General features: G+C 47.5%; 1 protein-coding gene across 2 annotated transcripts in view; it reads left to right on the forward strand.

Moving 5' to 3' along the window:
* lygl1 (lysozyme g-like 1) overlaps positions 1-19733 on the forward strand; it is a 31936-nt gene extending 12203 nt beyond the window's left edge. For both annotated transcript variants that reach the window (XM_038775696.1, XM_038775695.1), the window contains 3 exons: positions 1785-1981; positions 15222-15360; positions 19428-19733. In XM_038775696.1, coding sequence (XP_038631624.1) covers positions 1785-1981; positions 15222-15360; positions 19428-19561 — 470 coding nt within the window. In that variant the 3' untranslated portion in view covers positions 19562-19733. The remainder of the gene's footprint in view (positions 1-1784; positions 1982-15221; positions 15361-19427) is intronic.
* The last annotated feature ends 682 nt before the right edge of the window (positions 19734-20415 follow it).

Genomic DNA, 20415 nt, shown 5'->3' on the forward strand with positions numbered 1-20415 from the left:
CTGTGGGCTTTATAGTGGTGGTGTCCTGTCTGGTGATTGGTTGTTCTGTGTCGTGTGTGTTCATTGGTTATCCTGTGTGTCAATCACTGCCTGTCTGCATCTCATTATATACATGAGTGGATATTATGACAGTTAGCACTGCTGCCTCACAGCTCCAGGGACCCGGGTTCAATTCTGGCCCCTGGTGACTGCGTGGAGTTTGCACTTTCTCTCTGTGTCTGCGTGGGTTTCCTCCGGGTGCTCCGGTTTCCTCCCACAGTCCAAAGATGTGCAGGGTAGGTGGATAGGCCATGCTATATTGCCCCTTAGTGTCGAAGGCTAGGGGTTATGGGTGGGGGGAGGGGCCTAGTTTGGGCACTTAATATAAGCAAGGAACACATGTACATATGATTTAGGAGCAGACCATTCAGCCCCTCAAACCTGCTCCACCATTTAATAAGATCATGGTTCAGCTGATGAGGCCTCAACGTCACTTTGCTTCCTACCTCTCTTCCCTTTGACTTCCTTGTCAATAAAGAATCCATCTAACTCCACCTTAAAACTATTCACTAATTCTGCCTCCATTGCTCTTTTGAGGTAGAGAGTTCTATAGATTCACAACTCTCCAGGGAGAAAAAAAATCCTTATCTCCCATTTAGGAGACTGCTTCTTTTGAAAATTTGCACTGTCTCCTGTCATGTTTTTTGTCATGAGATAATCACTGATAAGTGATTGGGTGAAAGTGATGTGGGGTATTTTGTTAAGACCAGGCACAAGAGAACCAACATACAAGAGGTAGAAAGCTTGAAGACTGTTAAGCAACTCAAACTGGATCATGTGGCAAACTTCTTTCAAGTGGTGTCATGCTACAATTCTTTAAAGGCACATTTCAATATTTCCCACAAGGGGAGACATCCTCTCCACGCCCACATCTTCAAGTCTCCTCAGGATCTCACATGTTTCAATAAGATCACTCAATTTTTCTAAACTCCAATGGATCAACCTTTTTTAATATATTCATCTATAGGATGTGGTTGTCTCAGGTCCGGCCAGCATTATTGCCCATCTCTAGTTACCTGCCTAAACTTTCCTCGAGGACCTACCCCCATCCCAAGAATCAATCGAGTGAACCTTCTCAATATTGCTCCTGACGCAATGACCATTTTCTTATAAAATACACAATACTCTCAACGTGGTCTCACCAACACTTTGTCTAACTCTCATATAAACCTCCCTACTTTTATATTCCATTCCTCTTGCATGAAAGGCCAACATTTCCATTGCCTTCCTGAGCACTTGTACCTGCATACAAACATTATGTGATTCATGTACTAGATCCCTCTGTATCCCTGAATTCTGCAATATCTCCCCAATTTAAATAATATGCTGCCTTTTTTAATTCTTCTGGCCGAGGTGGACAAGTTCACATGTTCCGACTTTCTCAGTCGGAACCAGTATTCAGAAAATAATTGGGCAAGTGTTAGACTAGGACAAGACTGAACAGAGCCAGATTTTGTTACTGGAACATCGCTGCCCAGATTCAGACACAAAAGAACGTGGGGTGGATTAGGGAGAGGTGCTGATCATCCAACCATCACAAGTCACCATGACAAAACTGGGAAGGAACATGGATAAATGGTTGCAATTGCTGCAGTTGCAAGTTAAGTTAGAGCTGAGTTATTGGGATGGTGTGGGTTGTTTCACATGTTGGATGTAAGATCCACAGCACCATTCTGTCCAGCCAGGTGAGACTAAATCAAATGGAAAGTGATTTTGTAGAAGGATTACTGTTTCTGTTCATACAGGTGTGGCCGCGTCTCACAAGATGATGGAGACTGACTTGGAGAGAGTGAACAAGTACAAGACTATGATAAATAAAGTGGCCGAGGCTAACCAGATAGATCCAGCCATCATTGGTGCGATCATGTCCCGTGAATCCCGCGGTGGCAATGTCTTAGAAAATGGCTGGGGCGACCATGGAAACGGGTTTGGTCTCATGCAGGTAGGATGTCACTTTTTGACGTGGCAGGCAGTAACTTCTCCCTGTGGCGTGCATTAGAAAGACTGAGACAAACTTCACTACGAGCTACATTTTCATGTTTGAATCTCTAATACGGTGGTTGTCACTTCTGCCTCACAGCACCAGGGAACTGGGTTCAGTTCCAGCCTCGGGTGATGCCTTGGTGACTATCTGTGTAGAGTCTGCACTTTCTCCCCTGTGTCTGCGTGGGTTTCCTCCGGGTGCTTCGGTTTCATCCCACAGTCCCAGTTAGGTGGATTGACCATGATAAAATTGCCCCCTTTTTATCCAAAGGTGAGGTGGGGTTACGGAGATAAGGCTAGAAAATGGGCCTAGGTAGAGTGCTCTTTCGGACAGTCGGTGCAGACTCAATGGGCCGAATGGCCTCCTTCTTAAGGGAAATGGTGTTCGGGCCGGAAAGTGGAGCTGAGTCCACAAAAGATCAGCCATGATCTCATTGAATGGCGGAGCAGGCTCGAGGGGCCAGATGGCCTACTCCTGCTCCTAGTTCTTATGTTCTTATGTTCTTCTGCTCTGTGTCCACCTGTGTCTGCGTGCGTTTCTTCCGGGTGCTCCTGTTACCTCTCACGTTACAAAGATGTGCAGGTTAGGTGGGGTTATGGGGATAGGGCAGGGGAGTCGGGATAAGCAGGGTGCTCTTTCGGACGGTCAGTGCAGATTCGACGGAACAAATGGCCTCTTTCTGCACTGTAGGGATTCTATGATTCTCTCAAGGGAGTGAGGCGCAGAGGATGAATAGGAGATCAGTGCTGGGCCTCTTCATCCCCCAAAAAGAAGAAATGGAAGCAGTTTTGAGAGTGGGCAATTGGTGTGGCTGAAGCTCAGAGGTACACAAGGGAAAGACATTCATCTGGGTGGGGACAGAAATAAATCGCTGGCTGACTCTTTTCAAACTGGAAATTCTGGGTGAACGAGTATACCAGCCCTAATAAGTCAGCGCACAGAATTAGGGTGGTTCTGGTATTGAGGTAATTTGAGAATACTGACATGTATTGATATGTCTCCCACTGGGTGTGTTCCAGCTGACAACTCACTCGTACTGGATACACACTTATTGAAAAGCACAACTGGCGAACAGCTTTTAAACTGAAAGATATCAAAACTACAGAACAAGAATGTGTACTTTGACAAAGACATTCACTTTCGTTACTTTTAGTTTAATTCAATTAATGGGAAGGAAGCAGTTTTAGAACACAGGAGGTGAAGTTTAATTCTACTTTGTGTGGATGGGCGGGGGTGGGGCAAATGTTGGTGAAGAACAGAAGCCGTGGCTCTTGGCTTCCTCTCCATTGTACAGATAAACAATCAGTTAGCCAGCCAGAGCCTGTTCCAGTGGCGTAGTGGTAATGTTATTGGATTATTAATCCAGAGGTCCAGTCTTATGCTCCGGGGATATGGGTTTGAATCCCAACATTCGGTTAATTTATCAGGAATTTGTGTTGATTGTTGTAAAAACCCATTTGGTTCACCAATGGCATTTCAAGGAGGGAAATCTGCCATCCTTGCCCGGTCTGGCCAATATGTGACTCTTGACCCACAGCTACGTGGCTGACAGTCAAATGCCCTCTGAACTCACTCCTTTGTATCAAATTGCTACAAAGTCTAAAAGAATTGCATCCAGGCAGATAGCCGGGCATTGTCTTAGGTGCCAGAAATGACAACAGCACACCCAGCCCTGCTGACCCTACAAGTTCCTCCTTGCTCGGGGGAGGGGGGCCTCAGCCAAAATTGTCAGAGCTGTCCCACAGACTGGTCAAGCAGCAGCCTGACATAATGACCCACGCAGAATCACACATTACAGGCAATGTCCCAGACACCATTATCACCATCCCAAGCACCAGAGGCGGGAACGCGGTGGTACCCAGTTGGGGAGAGAGTCTTCAACATTGACTCCAGACTTCTCATGGCATCAGATCAAACATGCACAGGTTAGCGGCTCCCACCGCCTTCCTGCTCCTGTGCCCCACACCCCATCCTTAACTGGTGAATCAGTACTCCTCCATTTTGAGTGCCGTTTGAAGGAAATACTGAAGGTGCCAAGGGCACAGAATATACTCTGGGTACGGGTCTGCAGTGTCGATCACCAAGGGTGACCCGATAGCATCACTACAGACTGAACTGGCTGAGTCCTGAAAGATATAACTGCGAGACTGGGTCTGCAGCAGGTGGTGAGGAAACCAACACGAGGGAGAAACATTCTTGATCTCATCCTGACCAATCTGCCAATGGCAGGTGCATCAGTCCATGACGGTGCTATCAGAAGTGACCAACACAATTGGTGGTCCGTTGGGATCAGTGCTGGAACTTTTGTTTTTCACAGTATATATAAATGATTCATATAAATGGTGTTTTAGTATATGTACATGATTTGCAAGAAAATGTAGCTGGTCTGATTAGTAAGTTTGCGGATGACACAAAGATTGGTGGAGTTGCGGATAGTGACAAGGATTTGTCAGAGGATGCAGCAGGATGGAGACTTGGGCGGAGAAATGGCAGATGGAGTTTAATCTGGACAAATGTGAGACGATGCACTTTGTAAGGTGTAATGCAGGTGGGAAATATACAGTAAACACTGAACACCTCGGAATATTGACAGGCAGAGAGGTCTGGGTGCACAGGTCCACAGGTCACTGTAAGTGGCAATGTAGGTGGAGAATGTAGTCAAGAGGGCAGGCTTGTCTTCATCGGTCGGGGCATCAGGTTTTAAAAAAAAATGGCGAGTCACGCTGCAGTCATACCGAGCTTTAGTTAGGCCACATTTGGAATATTGAGCACAATTCTGGTCGCCACGCTACCAAAGGATGTGGAGGCTTTGGAGAGGGTACAGAAGAGGTTTACCAGGATGTTGCCTGGTCTGGAGGGTTTTAACTATGAGGAGAGGTGGGATAAATTCAGAGAGTTTTCACTGGTACAATGGAGGTTGAGGGGCGACCTGATAGAGGTTTACAGAATTATGAGTGGCATAGGCAGAGTGGCTAGTCAGATGCATTTTCCAAGGGAGATGTGTGTGTGTGAGAGAGAGAGACAGAGGGAGATGAGCGAGGGTAGTGAGTGCCTGGAACGCGTTGGCGGGGGAGGTGGGGGAAGCAGACACGATAGTGATGTTTAAGCGGCATCTTGACGAATACATGAATAGGATGAGAATGGAGGAATATGGACTCCGGAAGTTCAAAAGGTTTTCGTTTAGTCAGGTATCATGATTGGCGCAGGCTTGGAAGACCGAAGGGCCTGTCCCAATGCGGTACTGTTCTTTGTTCTTTGTTCTTGTTCTTATTATGGAGACATTGCCCCATCTTCACATAGAGGATATCCTCCATCATGTTATTTGTCAAATGCTAAATCTTTTTGAAATTCTAAACTGGCCAACCATGAGGCACTGTGGACCACCATCAGCAGCAGAATTGTACACTTGGTTGCACTCTGAGTTCTAGATTTCCCAACCAGGGAAAATTTTGTCCCTAAATCTAGTCTGTTCAGCCCTCTCAGAATTTTATACATTTCAGTAAGATCTCCTCTCATCCTTTTAAACTCACGTGAATACAGACCCAGTTCAACCAATCACCCCTCATAGGACAATCCCACCAAACCCAATATCAGCCTTGTGAACAGCTACTATACTCCCTCCATAGCAAGTATATCCTTTCTTAGGTCGGGGACCAAAATTGCACATAATACTTCAGCTGTGGCTGTGGCATTATAGAAATGTTCATAATATAAAGAGTTAATGTCCTGTTACAATTAACCACTAGATGGAGCTAGATGCAGTACTATATGAAGCACTGACTCTCAGGCTTCTGGGAGAGGGAAGGCTAGAGTAGAGTGCATAGGAGAGATCTAGAGAGGATACAGTAGAGTTAGAGTTAGATTGTAGAGACTAGTATTAGTAGTGTAGATTACTATAATATTGTTTACTGTAAAAGTAAGTAGCTTCTGTGCCTTTGTCAACACTACACCAACCATCCTGATAACAGAAGCACAAAGAACACCACAGTGGACTCATCAAGGCTCTGTATAACTACAGTAAGACATGTCTGAACTAAAGTCCTTTGGCAATGAAGGCAACACACCATTTGCCTTCCAAATTGCTTGCTGCACCTGCCTCTCCACTGTGATACAGAGAGACATTGTGTGTGTGTGTGTGTGTATGTGTGTGTTGGGGGGGGGGGGGCAGGGAGAGAGGGAGAGAGACATGTGTGTGTGTGTGTGTGGGGGGGGGGGGGCAGGGAGAGAGAGGAAGAGAGACATATGTGTGTGTGTGTGGGGGGGGGCAGGGAGAGAGAGGGAGAGAGACATGTGTGTGTGTGTGGGGGGGGGGCAGGGAGAGAGAGGGAGAGAGACATGTGTGTGTGTTTGTGAGAGCGACGTGTGTGTGTGATTGTGAGAGAGCGACGTGTGTGTGTGAGTGAGAGAGAGAGATGTGCGTGTGTGTGAATGAGAGAGAGATGTGTGTGTGTGTGTGTGTGTGTGAACGTGTGAGAACATAGAAACATAGGAATTAGGATCAGAATTGGCAATTCAGCCCTTCGAGCCTGCTGCACCATTTAATCAGATCATGGCTGATCTCTTTGACAAAGAGTCATCCAAACTCAAAACATTAACTCCCTTCTCTTTCCACAGATGCTGTCAAACCTGCCGAGATGGTCCAGTATTTTCTGTTTTTGTTTCAGATTCCAGCATCCGCAGTAATTTACTTTTATCTTATGCCTGATCTCTTCCTGGTCTCAAATCTCCTTTTCCCTTTAACCCATTTTTTTCATCAGCCATAAATCTATCTCCTTCTTCAAACCATTCAATAACTCCGATTCCACCGCACTATGGGGCAGCGACGTCCACAAATTCACCACCCTCTGCGAGAAGTAGTTTCTCCTCATCTCAGTTCTAAATCTACCACTTCTCAACCTATATCTGTACCCCTGAGAGAGGGAGGCACGTGTGTGTGTGTGTGTGTGTGTGTGTGTGTGTGTGTGTGAGTTTGTGCGTGTTGTAGGTGAAAATATTCACAAATAGGCGTTTGAGTGAGTAAAGAAGCAATTTATTAATTTTCAGAGCTCTGGGAGAAAAGGTCTTTGACCCCCTCGGTCTGAGCTGCACCTTTTCTCGCCTGAGCTGAGGTCGCACTGGGTTAATATACAGAAGGAAAGCGGAATTAGTTTGCATTTGCATTTACATATACCCAATCAACTCTGTTCGCATCACAATTCATAATATGCATCTTCAATGCCGTAAATGGCTATAAATTAGCTCCTATACCCTATAATTGGCAGTATGCCTTGCTCGATCAATTCATTACATAGATCTCAGGAAGGACATACTGGCACTGGAGCGTGTCCAGCGGAGATTCACACGGATGATCCCTGGAATGGCGGGTCTAGCATATGAGGAACGGCTGGCGTTCCTGGGATTGTATTCATTGGAGTTCAGAAGGTTAAGGGGAGATCTAATAGAAACTTACAAGATAATACATGGCTTAGAAAGGATGGACGCAAAGAAACTGTTTCCGTTAGGCGAGGAGTCGAGGACCCGTGGGCACAGCCTTAGAATTAGAGGGGGTAAATTCAAAACAGAAATGCGGAGACATTTCTTCAGCCAGAGAGTGGTGGGCCTGTGGAATTCATTGCCGCAGAGTGCAGTGGAGGCCGGGACGCTAAATGGCTTCAAGGCAGAGATAGATAAATTCTTGATGTCGCGAGGAATTAAGGGCTATGGGGAGAATGCTGGGAGGTGGAGTTGAAATGCCCATCAGCCATGATTGAATGGCGGAGTGGACTCGATGGGCCGAATGGCCTTACTTCCACTCCTATGTCTTATGGTCTTATGGTCTTATAATGGTTACATAAAGTCATGGGGTCAATAGTCCAGTCACGTTGAACATGTCCTTCCTCATTCCTTGCTAGTTCCCTAATTTCAGGCCCCTTTGTCAGTTACCAGTAGCTAAGAATACAGACATTGGGCAAAGGTTGCCAACGGCTCATTGTCTCTCCGGATGCATCTGGTTGGGGATCACTTGTTTTGCACAAAGCTTGACTACTTCAGCAGCAGACAACGATAATAACATCGGGTCAAGAAAATTGACAGAGTCTATTTTATTTCAGGCAGCATCCATTTTGTATTTCTGTAGTCCGTTCGGGAATTCTACCTCTTCAGTGTGTGTGAGAGAGGGGAACGTGTGTGTGTGAGAGAGGGGGATGTGTGTGTGAGAGAGGGGGATGTGTGTGAGAGAGAGGGAGATGTGAGTGTGTGAGAGGGGAATGTGTGTGTGTGAGAGGGGAATGTGTGTGTGAGAGAGGGGGATGTGTGTGAGAGAGGGGAATGTGTGTGTGTGAGAGAGAGGGGGATGTGTGTGTGTGAGAGAGGGGGATGTGTGTGTGTGAGAGAGAGGGGGATGTGTGTGTGTGTGAGAGAGGGGGATGTGTGTGTGAGAGAGGGGAATGTGTGTGTGTGAGAGGGGAATGTGTGTGTGAGAGAGGGGGATGTGCGTGTGAGAGAGGGGGATGTGAGTGTGAGAGAGGGGAATGTGAGTGTGTGAGAGGGGAATGTGTGTGTGAGAGAGGGGGATGTGAGTGTGAGAGAGGGGAACGTGAGTGTGTGAGAGGGGAATGTGTGTGAGAGAGGGGAATGTGGGTGTGTGTGAGAGAGAGGGGGATGTGTGTGTGAGAGAGGGGGATGTGTGTGTGAGAGAGGGGGATGTGTGTGAGAGAGAGGGGGATGTGTGTGAGTGAGAGAGAGGGGGATGTGTGTGTGAGAGAGAGGGGGATGTGTGAGTGAGAGAGAGAGGGGGATGTGTGTGAGAGAGAGGGGGATGTGTGTGAGAGGGGGATCTGTGTGTGACAGAGAGGGATGTGTGTGTGAGAGAGGGGGATGTGTGTGAGAGAGGGGATGTGTGTGTGTGAGAGAGGGGGGATGTGTGTGTGAGAGAGGGGGATGTGTGTGTGTGAGAAAGGGAGATGTGTGTGTGTGTGTGAGAGAGGGGGATGTGTGTGAGAGAGAGGGGGATGTGAGTGTGTGAGAGGGGAATGTGTGTGTGTGAGAGGGGAATGTGTGTGTGAGAGAGAGGGGATGTGTGAGTGAGAGAGAGAGGGGGATGTGTGTGTGAGAGAGGGGGATGTGTGTGTGAGAGGGGGATGTGTGTGTGAGAGGGGGGATGTGTGTTTGAGAGAGGGGGAGGTGTGTATGAGAGAGAGGGATGTGTGTGTGAGAGAGAGGGATGTGTGTGTGTGAGAGAGGGATGTGTGTGTGAGAGAGGGGGATGTGTGTGTGAGAGGGGGGATGGGTGTGTGAGAGAGTGGGATGTGTGTGAGAGAGAGGGATGTATGTGTGAGAGGGGGGATGTGTGTGAGAGAGAGGGATGTGTGTGTGAGAGAGGGGGAAGTGTGTTTGAGAGAGGGAGATGTGTGTGAGAGGGGGATGTGTGTGTGAGAGAGGGGGATGTGTGTGTGAGAGAGGGATGTGTGTGTGAGAGAGGGGGATGTGTGTGAGAGAGGGGGATGTGTGTGTGAGAGGGGGGGGGATGTGTGTTTGAGAGAGGGGGAGGTGTGTATGAGAGAGAGGGATGTGTGTGTGAGAGAGAGGAGATGTGTGTGTGAGAGAGAGAGATGTGTGTGTGAGAGTGGGATGTGTGTGTGAGAGAGGGGGATGTGTGTGTGAGAGAGGGGGATGTGTGTGAGCGAGAGGGGGATGTGTGTGAGAGAGAGGGGGATGTGTGTGAGTGAGAGAGAGGGGGATGTGTGTGTGAGAGAGAGGGGGATGTGTGAGTGAGAGAGAGAGGGGGATGTGTGTGAGAGAGAGGGGAATGTGTGTGTGTGTGAGAGAGAGGGGGATGTGTGTGTGAGAGAGGGGGATGTGTGTGTGAGAGAGTGGGGATGTGTGTGTGAGAGGAGGGGATGTGTGTGTGAGAGAGGGGGATGTGTGTATGAGAGAGGGGTGTGTGTGTGTGAGAGAGTGGGGGATGTGTGTGGTGAGAGAGGGGATGTGTGTGGACAGGGGGTGTGTGTGTGAGAGGGGGATGTGTGTGAGGGGGGGTGTGTGTGAGAGAGTGGATGTGTGGACGAGAGGGATGTGTGTGTGAGAGAGGGGGATGTGTGTGTGAGAGAGGTGTGTGTGTGAGAGGGGGATGTGTGTGAGAGAGGGGGATGTGTGTGTAAGAGGGGGGGGGATGTGTGTTTGAGAGAGGGGGAGGTGTGTATGAGAGAGAGGGATGTGTGTGTGAGAGAGAGAGATGTGTGTGTGAGAGAGAGAGATGTGTGTGTGAGAGTGGGATGTGTGTGTGAGAGAGGGGGATGTGTGTGTGAGAGAGGGGGATGTGTGTGAGCGAGAGGGGGATGTGTGTGAGAGAGAGGGGGATGTGTGTGAGTGAGAGAGAGGGGGATGTGTGTGTGAGAGAGAGGGGGATGTGTGAGTGAGAGAGAGAGGGGGATGTGTGTGAGAGAGAGGGGAATGTGTGTGTGTGTGAGAGAGAGGGGGATGTGTGTGTGAGAGAGGGGGATGTGTGTGTGAGAGAGGGGGATGTGCGCGAGAGAGAGGGGGATGTGTGTGAGTGAGAGAGAGGGGGATGTGTGTGTGAGAGAGAGGGGGATGTGTGAGTGAGAGAGAGAGGGGGATGTGTGTGAGAGAGAGGGGGATGTGTGTGAGAGGGGGATCTGTGTGTGAGAGAGAGGGATGTGTGTGTGAGAGAGGGGGATGTGTGTGAGAGAGGGGGATGTGTGTGTGTGAGAGAGGGGGATGTGTGTGTGAGAGAGGGGGATGTGTGTGTGTGAGAAAGGGAGATGTGTGTGTGTGTGTGAGAGAGGGGGATGTGTGTGAGAGAGAGAGGGGGATGTGTGTGTGAGAGAGGGGGAGTGTGTGTGAGAGGGGGATGTGTGTGTGAGAGGGGGGATCTGTGTTTGAGAGAGGGGGAGGTGTGTATGAGAGAGGGATGTGTGTGTGAGAGAGAGGGATGTGTGTGTGTGAGAGAGGGATGTGTGTGTGAGAGAGGGGGGATATGTGTGTGAGAGGGGGGATGGGTGTGTGAGAGAGTGGGATGTGTGTGAGAGAGAGGGATGTATGTGTGAGAGGGGGGATGTGTGTGAGAGAGAGGGATGTGTGTGTGAGAGAGGGGGAAGTGTGTTTGAGAGAGGGAGATGTGTGTGAGAGGGGGATGTGTGTGTGAGAGGAGGATGTGTGTGTGTGAGAGAGAGGGGGGTGTGTGTGTGAGAGGGGGATGTGTGTGTGAGAGAGGGGGATGTGTGTGTGAGAGAGAGGGGGATGTGTGTGTGAGAGAGAGGGGGATGTGTGTGTGAGAGAGGAGGGGGATGGTGTGTGAGAGGGGGGGATGTGTGTGTGAGAGAGAGGGATGTGTGTGTGAGAGAGGGGAAGTGTGTTTGAGAGAGGGAGATGTGTGTGAGAGGGGGGTGGTGGTGAGAGGGGGATGTGTGTGTGAGAGGGGGATGTGTGTGTGAGAGAGGGGGATGCGTGTGAGAGAGGGGGATGTGTGTGTGAGAGAGAGGGGATGTATGTGTGAGAGAGAGGGGGATGGTGTGTGAGAGAGGGGAATGTGTGTGTGAGAGAGGGTGTGGTGTGTGAGAGAGTGGGGGATGTGTTGTGAGAGAGAGGGGATGTGTGTGAGAGAGTGGGGGATGTGTGTGTGAGAGAGAGGGGGATGTATGTGAGAGAGGGGGATGGTGTGTGAGAGAGAGGGGATGTGGTGTGAGAGAGGGGTGTGTGTGTGAGAGAGTGGGGGATGTGTGTGAGAGAGAGGGGATGTGTGTGAGAGAGTGGGGGATGTGTGTGTGAGAGAGAGGGGGATGTGTGTGTGAGAGAGGGGGATGTGTGTGAGAGAGGGGTGTGTGTGTGAGAGAGTGGGGGATGTGTGTGTGTGAGAGAGGGGGATGTGTGTGAGACAGGGGGAGTGTGTGTGAGAGGGGGATGTGTGTGAGAGGGGGTGTGTGTGTGGCCACGCGCCCACAAAATGAAGTGGAGAATGTGGGCACGATCCCACTACCTCTAACATGATGTAAGCAAGCGCTCTACATTTGAGCTAATTCCCCAACCTGCTATTGAGGGGAAGTGTGTTTGAGAGAGGGTGAGATGTGTGTGTGAGAGGGGGATGTTGTGGAGAGGGGGATGTGTGTGTGAGAGAGGGGGAGGTTGTGTGAGAGGGGGATGTGTGTGTGTGTGAGAGAGGGGATGTAGTGTGAGGAGGAGGGGATGTTTGGTGTCGTGAGAGAGGGGGATGTGTGTGAGAGAGGGGGATGTGTGTGTGTGTGAGAGAGGGGATGTGGGGGAGAGAGAGAGGGGATGTGTGTGTGAGAGAGGGGGATGTGTGTGTGAGAGAAGGGTGTGTGTGTGTGAGAGAGAGGGGGATGTGTGTGTGAGGCAGGGGGAGTGGTGTGTGTAGAGAGGGGGTCTGTGGTGAGAGAGGGGGATGTGTGTGTGTGAGAGAGGTGGATGGTGTGTGAGAGAGGGGGCATGTGTGTGTGTGAGAGAGGGGGATGTGTGTATGTGTGTGTGATGGGGATGTGTGTGTGAGAGAGGGGGGGATGTGTCTGTGTGTGTGTGTGTGTGTGTGTGTGAGCGAGGGAGACGTATGTCTGTATGAGCAAGGGGAGACGTGTGTTTGTGTGAGAGAGGGAGACGTGTCTCTGTGTGAGAGAGGGAGACCTGTGTGTATGTGTGAGAGGGAGGCATGTGTGTGAGAAAGGGCGAGTGAGATGTGTGTATGTGAGAGGGAGAGTGACGTTGTGTATGTTTGCGCAAGATTGAAGGAGTCGTGTGTATGTGTGTGTTTGAGGTAGGAGTCGTATGTTTTTCTGTGTGAGAGAGAGGCAGACATGTCTAAGAGGGAGAGAAACACATCTGTGCGAGAGAGGTCATCTGTGTGTGAGAGGGAGAGGTGCGTGCCGCCAATATGAGTCAACCTTCCAACATCACTCCTCTCATTAAAAATGACAGAAGGTAGACTTAATATTTTTAAATGAGGGAACGTTTTCAATCTCCTACTCCAAATGTGGATAAAACCTCCAATGGTTAATGTGCGGGTGCCAAGTAGCTGGTGAATGTATTTATGACTATATGCCTCTTCCCAATTCCTAACATATGCATTGATATTGCGACAAAAGGCTTGTTTACATTTCATTTCTGTATTCACTCCAATTTTGTGGCAAATAAGGGGTGTCAACATTGTGGTACTATCATAACTGCAAGGGTTAATGAAGTGTCGAGAGTAGCCACTAGAGGGAGCTACAGTTGCATCTATATAAAGCAGTGATACTAAGCCTTGTGGGAGAGAGTGTGCAGGAGTTAGTGAGAGAGAGTCAGAATTACAGACAGTGTAAGTGAGAGCAGATCATAGTTTAAACCAGTAGTGAGATTAGCTGTAAATGAGTGTAGTTTAGATGCTATTAATCAACTGTGTATTCTTTAGGAGTACGTGTCGAATCCAAATTGGTAGTGTTAATAAATTTATAGCCTTGTTTAAGTTAAAGCTATTTTGTGGTCTTTGTGAACACTACGCCAATCATCCTGAAAAAAGCATCACAAAAGAGCACCACAAACCTGATCAGAATACTTGGAGTTCCCTGCTGCATTTGGGTGGTCACTAGGGGTTTTGCAGCTCAAAAACCTTCTGAAGCCCTGATCAAACCTATTGGATAGAGAAATCCAAATTCTTTCTATCCTTGGTGTAGTAAAAGTACTTCTTGATTACATTCCTTTCGGGATTTTATAAGGAGGGGAAGCTAGAACAAAGTTAAAATGTAAGAAAGGAAGACAAATTTATCATTGAATTGTCTCAGATTAGTCCAATTGCTGGTCACAAATTTTATGGCCAGTGAAATCAATAATTTGTAAGTTGTTCACAGGCAGTGAGCAAATTCTACCCTGAGCTGACATGAGGTACTGGCATTGAGCCTTCTTGAGGTGACACGGTTCCCCCAGTGGGGTGCAGTTGATAATTTCCAAGATTATGACTCATTGATGACAAAAGACTGGGCAAGATATTGTTTTGGAATTGGGATGTTGCGAGGTGGACAGTGCTGAATGTTGGGATCGTTGTTAACGCTGTGTGTCAGTCATGGCTCAAGTCGGTAGTACTCCTGCCTCTGATGTTTGAAGGTTCAAGTCTCAAAACAGGACTTGAGCACAATATCAAGACTGATACTTTAGTGCGGTAGTGATGCAGCAATGTTTGAGGCATTGCTTTTTGACCAGCTATTAAAACTAAGGCCCTGCTCCCTCCTCAAGACAAGATCCCCCAAACGATAGTGAAGAAGAACAAAGGTATTATCCTCCAGTCCAGGCCAATACTTACCTCTCAACCAATATCTTTTAAACTACACCTATCAGCTACGATAACCTATACTTAACTTCAGGGCTACCGGCACTGTGCAAATGGATAAGGCCTTATCTGGATTTCACTCGGCTGGTTCAAAGAAAGTGGCTCTGTCTCTGCTGGGCTCATCCGTCTGGTAGCAATCGTTGGTCTTGAACTTGGCTGGCTGTTCCTGCTGCAATTGGGCTGGCACAGGCCGGATCCAAAAGAGACAGAACACATGGCTGTGCTCTCTTTATCCCTCTGGGATTTCAAGCTCTTTGGGGCTGTCCTTAACCTTGGACCCAATAGCCTTGGTGGCTGGGAGGGTCCTTAGCGGTCATTGACCTTGGCAGTTGGGCTTTCTGAGTAAGGGGAGTGGCGCCGATCAGTCTGTCGCTGTACCGGTTTCTTGATTGGAGTTCTATTTTCCTGGGAAAATGGGCCATTAAAATGCAAACGAGCGGGGGTTTCGATCAGGCCTGGTTATTTGGGCATTATCACATTGTTATTTGCTGTGCTCAAATTGGCTGCCAAGTTTCCTATAACAGTGTCGACACAAACATACTTCAATGGCCGTGAAGTGCTTTGAATTGTCCTGTGTTCATGAAAGATTGTGTGTAAATGCAAACCCTTCTTTCTTACTACATTGTTCATAACACTCTCAGTGCTGCAAATCGCTGGGAGCACTAAAGGGGGACAGATCCACATTGGGTTTAGTGTGTTGAGCGATGTTGGGTCCTGCCATGGGAGTCACGCACGCATGCTGGGATAGCCCGTCAAATGACTGAGGTTTCATCAATGACAGCACCGCTCTGACCACAGCATTATCATCATCCTACTGCTTTAATTTCTTTTCTTTCTTTTGAGAAATGGAACCCGACGCACGGCAAGAAAATGTTTTTGTGCTTATTCCAGGTCGACAAAAGATACCATAAGGTTGCTGGAGCTTGGGACAGTGAGGAGCACATTTCACAGGCCACGCAGATACTGACGGGGATGGTTAATGGGATTGCAAAAAAGTTTCCGACTTGGTCCAAAGAGCAGCAGCTCAAAGGTTTGAGACTTGTCATTTGTCGGTTAAAGTCTGAACTTGGGAGGTCCTGCAGGAGGTAACACTGTTCTCTGGCAAACCTGTGCTCAATCCCTGGCAATTTTGTGACAAAATAGACACCCATTGCCTGCCAACTACTGCTGAGTACGAGGTCTAATGTTTGAGCAATGCAGCATCATGTCTGTGCCCAATTCTTAGTCATTCTTAGACAATCCTGGTTTAGCACAGGGCTAAATCGCTGGCTTTGAAAGCCGACCAAGGCAGGCCAGCAGCACGGTTCCATTCCCGCACCAGCCTCATGAACTTGTGACTATAAGCGATTTTCATTTCAAAGTGGCTGCCAATCCAAGAAACCATTTTTAGGCAGGAAAAACTGGCTGTGTAGCAGTGCTGGGGAAGGAGCTACAGAGGCCATGACCCTCCAAATGGGGCACGCATGGTTTTCTGCACAGCCTGAGAAGCCCACACTGAGATGGGCACTCTCGAAGCCTTTGTGTGTGCCAGAAGCTTCCTACATGGCCAAATTCCAACACCAAACAAAGGGTCCAACTGAGGCAATGCACGGATTTCAAACTTGAACTGCTCTTATCCACTCTTCACTCCTCTCACCTACTGCTAAACAATATGCAGTCAGCTACAACAGGGAACTTCCAGTGGCATCATTCAAAGTCCAGCTATACACATTGCAGGTAAGGTGATCGAAAACTAGAAGTCATAGGAGCAGAATGAGGCCACGTTGCCCATCGAGTCTATTCCGCCATTCAATCATGGCTGATATTTTTCTCATCCCCATTCTCCTGCCTTCTCCCCATAACCCCTGATCACCTTATTAATTAAGAACCCATCTATCTCTGTCTTAAAGACACTCAGTGATTTGGCCCCCACAGCCTTCTGCGGCAAAGAGTTCCACAGATTCACCACCCTCTGGCTGAAGAAATTCCTCCTCATCTCTGTTTTAATGGATCGTTCCTTTAGTCTGAGATTGTGTCCTCTGCTTCTAGTTTTTCGTAAAAGTGGAAACATCCTCTCCATGTCCACTCTATCCAAGCATCGCAGTATCCTATAAGTTTCAATAAGATCCCCCCTCATCCTTCTAAACTCCAACGAGTATAGATCCTCAACTGTTCCTCCTACAACAAGCTCTTCATTCCAGGGATCATTCTAGGCAACCTCCTCTGGACCCTTTCCAAGGCCAACACATCCTTAGATACATAGTTCCTCTATTAATAATATTGGTGAACCACAAACCTTTTCTTATATCGATCAAATGACCACACAATCAGTTAGTTAGTCCAAAAGATGGTTTATTTACATACACAAGAGTTACCTCAACATGCAAACACAATGTCTACTACGAGTTAAACTACACCGATCAGCTACGATAACCAATACTTAACTTCAGGGCGACTGGCACTGTGCAATAGGATAAGGCCTTTATCTGGATTTCTCTTGGGAAGAAAGTGGCTCTGTCTCTGCTTGGCTCATCCGTCAGGAAGCGATCGTTGGTCTTGAACTTAGCTGACTGTTCGTGCTGCAATTGGGCTGGTACAGGCTGGACCCAAAAGAGACAGAACACATGGCTGTGCTCTCTTTTATCCCTCTGGGATTTCACGCTCTTTGGGGTGGTCCTTAACCTTGGACCCAATAGTTCGACAGGGCTCTGATCACACTCTTCGATTTCGGCCAATAAAGGGGTGGGATGCCTTGGTGGCTGGGCGGGTCCTTAGCGGTCATTGACCTTGGCAGTTGGGCTTTCTGTGTAACGGGAGTGGTGCTGATCAGTCTGTGGTTGTACCGGTTGCTTGATTGGCGTTCTATTGTCCTGGGAACATGGGCCATTAAAATGCAAACGAGCGGGTATTTCGATCAGGCCTTGTTACCTGTGTTTCAGATACATAAAGGCTCTGTATCTGTCTGAGTCCTGGGTTGGCCATAATTCCCATGGTCCTGTGCAGGTGGCCATCTTAGATGGCTACAATACGGGCCCCAAAACTGATCACAATTCTCCAAATGGGGTCTGACTATAGCCTTATATAGCCACAGAAGTACATCCCTGGTCTTGTATTCTAGCCCTCTCGACATGAATGCTAACATTGCATTTGTCTTCCTAACTGCCGACTGAACCTGCACTTTAACCTTAAGAGAACCATGAACAAGGACTCCCAAGTCCCTTTGTGCTTCTGATTTCCTAAGCATCTCGCAATTTAGAAAATAGTCTATGCCTCCATTTCTCCTTCCAAAGTGCATAACCTCACACTTTTCCACATTGTATTCCATCTGCCACTTCTTTGCCCACTCTCCTAGTCTGTCCTGTTAACATGTACTAGATGCTGTGGTATGAAGAGGCAAGAGTTCAGCTCCTTTTTCACCAACACACCTTTAATGATTCAAACTCACTCTGCACAGAACTCTACAGATCATCACAAGCTCCACTGAAGTGTCCACCTGAAGCCCCTTTTTATATCAGTGTCAATCATTGAACACTTAACATAAATGAGACAACTAATTGCAATGTCTCTTAACCCATCACTTAACATGTCCAAGTCCTTCTTTAGCCCCCTTGCTTCCTCAATACTACCTGTGCCTTGACAGATGTTTGTATCATCTGCAAACTTAGCAATAGTGCCTTCAGTTCCTTCTTCCAAATCATTAATGTATATTGTGAAAAGTTATGGTCCCAGCACCGACCCCTGAGACACTAGTCACTGGCTGCCATCCTGAAAAAGACCCCTTTATCCCCACTCCCTGCCTTCTGCCAGTCAGCCAATCCTCTATCCCTGCCACGATCTTACCCTTAACACCATGGGCTCTTAACTTATTTAACAGTCTCCTATGCGGCACCTTGTCAAAGGCCTTCTGGAAATCTAAATAAATCACTGGTTCTCCTTTGCCTAACTTCCTTGTTACTTCCTCAAAGAACTCTAACAGATTTGTCAGACATGACCTCCCCTTGACAAAGCCGTGCTGACTCAGTCCTATTTTACCATGCACTTCCAAGTACTCCGTGATCTCATCTTTAATAATGGACTCTAAAATCTTACCAATGATCGAAGTCAGGCTAACCGGCCTATAATTTCCCATCTTCTGCCTCCCTCCCTTCTTAAACAGTAGTGTTACATTAGCCACTTTCCAGTCCTCTGGAAACAAAGCATCATCATAGCAATGTGTAGAGGCACGGTGGTTGTGTTTTTGGAGGTGTTGTGGGTAGTTACTGAATTTGTTTGTGAGTGCTTTCGCATCTTCACAGGGAGGGCCGACCGAGGACTTGGTGACCTGTCCACTCAAAAATGTTCTTCTTTGGCAATCACTTGCTGACAATTATGATTGCCCATCTAAGAAACTCTGTGTTATTGATCATGGGTTCTGAACGCTTTTGCATGGCTGATGAGCCTGGTGCTAGATACCCAGAAGTTACTCACCTCCCCAGATCCCCGTAGCTGCCCTGCCGCCAACTTCACGTGTTCAAAAATGGAGTACTAACCAGTGCCCGTGTGACCCTGTGCTGGGCAGGCCGTTAGATCACGGGAGGCCGTTAGATAGGGAGTCATTCCCATTAGTTGTATGGAGATTGGGCTTAAGTGGTGATTATAGGTTTCTCGCCACGCTACGGCGGGACCCTGATTTCGCAAATGGGAGCAGGCCGGTTAAATCACAAACCCGGCGCGGTTCTCATCTTTGGCCTCTCCGACCACTTAACGGCCTCGTCGCACTCTCGATTAAACACCCAATGTGTGCATATGAAATGAAATGAAAATGAAAATCGCTTATTGTCACGAGTAGGCTTCAATGAAGTTACTGTGAAAAGCCCCTAGTCGCCACATTCCGGCGCCTGTCCGGGGAGGCTGGTACAGGAATCGAACTGTGCTGCTGGCCTGCTTGGTCTGCTTTAAAAGCCAGCGATTTAGCCGAGCGACCTAAACCAGCCCCTGATATTCATCGTTACTTTAGAGTCCAAATCAGTCGCTTTGCAGAAAATATCATAGCCAATCTGTGCAGCTATGAGGAGAAAGGTGCTATATAAATGTACACTGTTATTGTAGTAAATGCAATTTGTTATCTCTTTGTCACAGGTGGGATTTCAGCATACAATGCTGGAACAAGTAATGTCCAAACCTATGCCAACATGGATGTTGGTACCACGGGAAACGATTATGCTAATGACGTGGTTGCAAGAGCTCAATATCTTAAGAAGCATGGATATTGATTGTTCTTCGATAATCCTATCGTGGATGCTGACCAGCTTGTTCTGTCTCTGGCAACAGTTCTTCAAATATTGCAGCTTTAAATGTCAGAATGCTGTTAATCCTTTTCATCCTCAAGGTAATGTCGCTGAATAAAATCAACTGAACCTGGATCACAAAGCGTCAACAATAAAATGCCTCACATGTTTTTTTTTAAGGAAGAAATAATCATTAGAGAGTAAACACACAAGAGGTAGAGCTTCCGATTGGTGACACCAGTAATTTCAGTAGCAAATTAGCTCGAAGCAAGTCAAAAGATCCATGAATGTTAAACACAAGAAATGATTCTATAACTACTTACCCTTGTGTTTTCTGCTCTCTGTCACATTAGCTCAAGATTCAGTTTGTCTGGAGAAATCCACTCCCAAAGAACTGTTCCAAACCTCAGGTCAAAAGGGTGAGATTCTACTAATTTGGGAAGATTCTTCAAATTCGGCTAATTTTCATCGGTGGCAAGTTTTTCACATTGAAAAGAATTTAATTTACGAAAAAGAAACCAACTAGGGACCAACAAAGAAAACTTAACTACCTTACCATCCATAAATCCAGCAGGAAATACTTTTTAATACAAAGAAATGACCAATTCCGAACAATTGCACTTGTTCATGGAAGATTTTAGATTAGTCATTCTGCAAGCCAACATTAACAGCAACTTGAATGGTTAATTTCAAGCTGCACAATTTCAAGTGTGCTTTGGGAGCAATTTCCCAATTACGCCCAAAGTGGCAAAACGTCCGCCCTGGTTTGTTCCTGACTAACAACACTGGTCAGGTTTTGTAATTTATACAAAATGTAAGTGGGATTATAGCAGCCTTGT

Source organism: Scyliorhinus canicula, chromosome 17 (assembly GCF_902713615.1).
Source record: "Scyliorhinus canicula chromosome 17, sScyCan1.1, whole genome shotgun sequence".
In the NCBI taxonomy this organism is placed as follows: domain Eukaryota; kingdom Metazoa; phylum Chordata; class Chondrichthyes; order Carcharhiniformes; family Scyliorhinidae; genus Scyliorhinus; species Scyliorhinus canicula.